The sequence below is a fragment of the Antrostomus carolinensis genome, unplaced genomic scaffold (genome assembly GCF_000700745.2).
Source record: "Antrostomus carolinensis isolate BGI_N321 unplaced genomic scaffold, ASM70074v2 scaffold47955, whole genome shotgun sequence".
NCBI classification, from domain to species: domain Eukaryota; kingdom Metazoa; phylum Chordata; class Aves; order Caprimulgiformes; family Caprimulgidae; genus Antrostomus; species Antrostomus carolinensis.
This window is the reverse complement of record NW_010319307.1, coordinates 1-4,062: the sequence shown is the minus strand read 5'-3', so window position 1 is coordinate 4,062 and position 4,062 is coordinate 1. Positions and strand designations below refer to the sequence as shown.

At 53.8% G+C, this 4,062-nt stretch overlaps 1 protein-coding gene across 1 annotated transcript; it reads left to right on the top strand.

Moving 5' to 3' along the window:
- Nucleotides 1-1,114: 1,114 nt before the first annotated feature.
- LINGO1 (leucine rich repeat and Ig domain containing 1) lies at nucleotides 1,115-3,434 on the top strand. Its single transcript, XM_010169204.2, has one exon. It carries the CDS (start codon nucleotides 1,127-1,129, stop codon nucleotides 2,966-2,968), a length of 1,842 nt encoding a protein of 613 aa, XP_010167506.1. The 5' UTR covers nucleotides 1,115-1,126; the 3' UTR covers nucleotides 2,969-3,434.
- The last annotated feature ends 628 nt before the right edge of the window (nucleotides 3,435-4,062 follow it).

Below are 4,062 nucleotides of genomic sequence, written 5' to 3'. Positions count from 1 at the left end.
GCTGGAGGGGGACAGGGAGCTAGAAGGAACCCATGGGAGCGGTTCCTCACACCAGCCAGAGCGCCTGGTGTGCCAAGGCCTGGTGGTTTCCGAGATGGTGCTGGTGGACATCTTTATGGCCAGTCCATCATCTTTCATCCTTCCCTCTTACAAAGAAATGTTGCATAATTTTGGGGGAATAAAAGTTGTACTTGGGTTTATCTATCTGTATGAAATGGTGACGCAGTGGAAGTAATGCACAGCATGGATACCAGACCCGTAGCTAGTGCTGGAGCAGGGACAGTCATGCACAGGATATGCAATGGTGGGTACAAACGGAGCCAAGGGAAGTCATGTGTTGAGTATGTTCAGCGACAGCCAGAAGTAGCATTAGTGGAAGCAAGGCAGAGCATACACGTAACAACAGAGATAGACATGGTCCAGAGTCACTGTACAGCTAATATTCAATATTCCTGTGATTTGATTCCTCATAGCAGCTTGAGCAACAAGGAAATAAATGCAACAGAGGCAGTGCAAAGTCGGGCGTTCCCTTCCGCCCGCCGATGGGCCAGGGCCCACGCCAGACCATAACCCCCAGGAGGGCTCCCAGGGCAGGCAGCAGAGCCTGGGGGGAGCGTGCCGGAAGGGTGCTGGCTCCCACGGAGCTGTTACTGTTGCTTCCCGCTCCCTGACGACCCCAGGCAGGGCTCCCCCAGATGCTCGACCCCACGCTCAGCTCCTCTGCATTTGCAAAGCAGCCTTTATATTCCGGCTCCATCTTCAGGGAACTGAATAATTTCAGGAGCTTAAAATAGGATGTAGATAGATGTGTTTAGTATTAATTTTTTTTTTTTTTAAGAAGCCGAGGAAGCGAGGTCTGTCTGACACAGATTCCTCGAGGCTTTCCACTCAAAGTCTGTGCACGTTCAGTCAGCAAGTGGAAAGTTGGGGGGTGGGGAGGAGAGATGGGCTTCTAGCTGAAGAGCTGGATTTCAGCTGGAAAAAGAGAACCTCTGCTCCACCTCGGTGGTGCCTTACCGTCAGCTCTACCAGGTTGGTAAACCTTTTGCTGCAGTCGTGCCCGTTGTTTGCTCACGTTGACCTTGCTCTTTCTCTCCCCCCATGTTACCTGCAGGTGAGAGATAGGATGGTAGCTGGGGAGGCGAGTATGCGCAGCCCAATTCTGGCCTGCTGGCAGCCGATTCTCCTCCTGATGCTGGGATCCATCCTGTCCGGCTCCGCCACGGGCTGCCCGCCGCGCTGCGAGTGCTCTGCCCAGGAGCGCGCTGTCCTGTGCCACCGGAAGCGGTTCATGGTCGTGCCGGAGGGGATCCCGACCGAGACCAGGCTGCTGGACTTGGGCAAGAACCGCATCAAGACGCTCAACCAGGATGAATTTGCCAACTACCCTCACTTGGAGGAGCTGGAGCTAAATGAGAACATTATCAGTGCCATTGAACCTGGGGCTTTCAACAACCTCTTCAACCTCAGGACTCTGGGGCTCAGGAGTAACAGACTCAAGCTGATCCCCTTGGGGGTGTTTACCGGACTCAGCAACCTTACCAAGCTAGACATTAGTGAGAACAAAATAGTGATCCTCCTAGACTACATGTTCCAGGACTTGTACAACCTAAAGTCTTTGGAGGTGGGGGACAACGACCTTGTCTATATCTCCCACCGGGCCTTCAGTGGCCTGAACAGCCTGGAGCAGCTGACCTTGGAGAAATGCAACCTGACCTCCATCCCCACAGAGGCCCTGTCTCACCTTCACGGCTTGATCGTGCTGCGGCTGCGCCACCTGAACATCAACACCATCCGGGATTACTCGTTCAAGAGGCTATACCGGCTCAAGGTCCTCGAGATCTCACACTGGCCCTACCTGGATACTATGACGTCCAACTGCCTCTACGGGTTGAACCTGACCTCCTTGTCCATCACCCACTGCAACCTGACATCCATCCCGTATGTGTCAGTGAGGCACTTGGTTTACCTCCGGTTCCTGAACCTGTCCTACAACCCCATTGTCACCATCGAGGGCTCCATGCTCCATGACCTGCTGAGGCTGCAGGAGATCCAGCTGGTGGGAGGGCAGCTCACCACGGTCGAGCCCTTCGCCTTCCGCGGCCTCAATTACCTGCGCATCCTGAACGTGTCGGGGAATTTGCTGACCACCCTGGAGGAGTCGGCCTTCCACTCGGTGGGCAACCTGGAGACGCTCATCCTCGACAACAACCCCTTGGCCTGCGACTGTCGGCTGCTCTGGGTTTTCCGACGGCGATGGAGGTTGAACTTCAACAAGCAGCAGCCCACCTGCTCCACCCCCGAGTTCGTCCAGGGCAAGGAGTTCAAAGACTTTCCCGATGTCCTCCTGCCCAACTACTTCACGTGCCGCCGAGCACGGATACGGGACCGCAAACCTCAGCAGATCTTTGTGGACGAAGGCCACACAGTCCATTTTGTCTGCCGGGCAGATGGGGACCCGCCCCCCACCATCATGTGGCTCTCTCCCCGGAAGCACCTCATCTCTACCAAAACCAATGGGCGGCTCACTGTCTTCCCTGATGGCACGCTGGAGGTGCGCTACGCCCAGATCCAGGACAACGGCACCTACCTATGCATCGCCAGCAATGCGGGTGGCAACGACACCATGCTGGCCCACCTGCACGTGCGCAGCTACTCCCCGGACTGGCCCCACCAGCCCAACAAGACCTTCGCGTTCATCTCCAACCAGCCCAATGAGAGCGATGCCAACAGCACGCGTGCCACCGTGCCTTTCCCCTTTGACATCAAGACTCTCATCATCGCCACCACCATGGGCTTCATTTCCTTCCTGGGCGTCGTGCTCTTCTGTCTGGTGCTTCTCTTCCTGTGGAGCCGGGGGAAAGGCAACACCAAGCACAACATCGAAATCGAGTACGTGCCACGCAAGTCCGATGCAGGCATCAGCTCTGCCGATGCGCCGCGCAAGTTCAACATGAAAATGATTTAACGAGGCAACAATTTGCAGATAATAATGGTGGTTTGTTTGGGGTTTTTTTTAAAAAAAAAGAACAAATAGACAAATTAAAAAAATAATTAAAAAACAAACATTGCTACAAACATACCGACCTCTCTCCTTCCACCACATCCTCCACCCCTGTCCAAGCCCACTGCACCCGCACTGTCACCACCTCTTTCTCCTCCTCTTCTTCTTTATACCAGGAAAACATTCAGCCCATGTCTTCAGGACTCCTGTGTTTGTAAGGACTTTGTCTGATGGACTCTGGTGTCAGATATAACTCTCAGAGGGGAAAAAACAACGTGGGGGGTGGGGGGAGAAGAAAGAAAAAGGAAATAAAAATCAATAAAAAGTTACGAACTTTCTTCTGTAACTTTGATTTCAATAATTATGGATTTTTATGAAAACTTGAAATAATAAAAAAACCCTATTTCCTATAGATAGTTGGAATGCAAAATCTTGACTTTTTGCTCTGTCCAGTTCTGTATCCCTGGCGAGCGCTTGCTCTCTCACCTCGGAGACATTTTCCTGCCACCTCGCTAAGAACAGCCCCACGCCAGGGTGAGTCTCCTCAAGAAGACGCCAAAGGTTTGTCTCCCCCAAAGGCACTTCCCACGGTGCCCTGGGCCCCGCACAGCTCCGACAGGAGTGACCTCCCCCCCCTAGAGTGCCCCTGGCCTTGGCACCCAGCACTGCTCCTCACCTCCACCTGCCTGTAACGGCCCAGCCTGCTTCTCAGAACCGAGCCAGGGCAGGGGCAGCACCTTCAGGAACGGCCAGGGGAACTCCCCTGCCAGGTGTGTGGAAGTGAGTAAGCACATGGAAATACACACAGACACAGACACAGCCACACAGAAAGACACAGACAGACATACAGACACAGACAAGCAGATACAAAGACACACGGACACACAGAGGCTGTCACAAACAGTTGAACACACAGATGAAGCGCGGCACGCAGCCGCTCTAATCTAGGGGTGTGCGAAAAGTTCTGCGCGAAGGCTCTGTTACACACACACACAGACAAGCACAGACAGTCACATACGCACAGATGCACACACACAGAGACACACAGACACACACAG

Coding starts and splice junctions, on each gene's coding strand:
- LINGO1 (XM_010169204.2), top strand. CDS start 1,127: ATGGTAGCTGGGGAGGCGAGTATGCGCAGCCCAATTCTGGCCTGCTGG.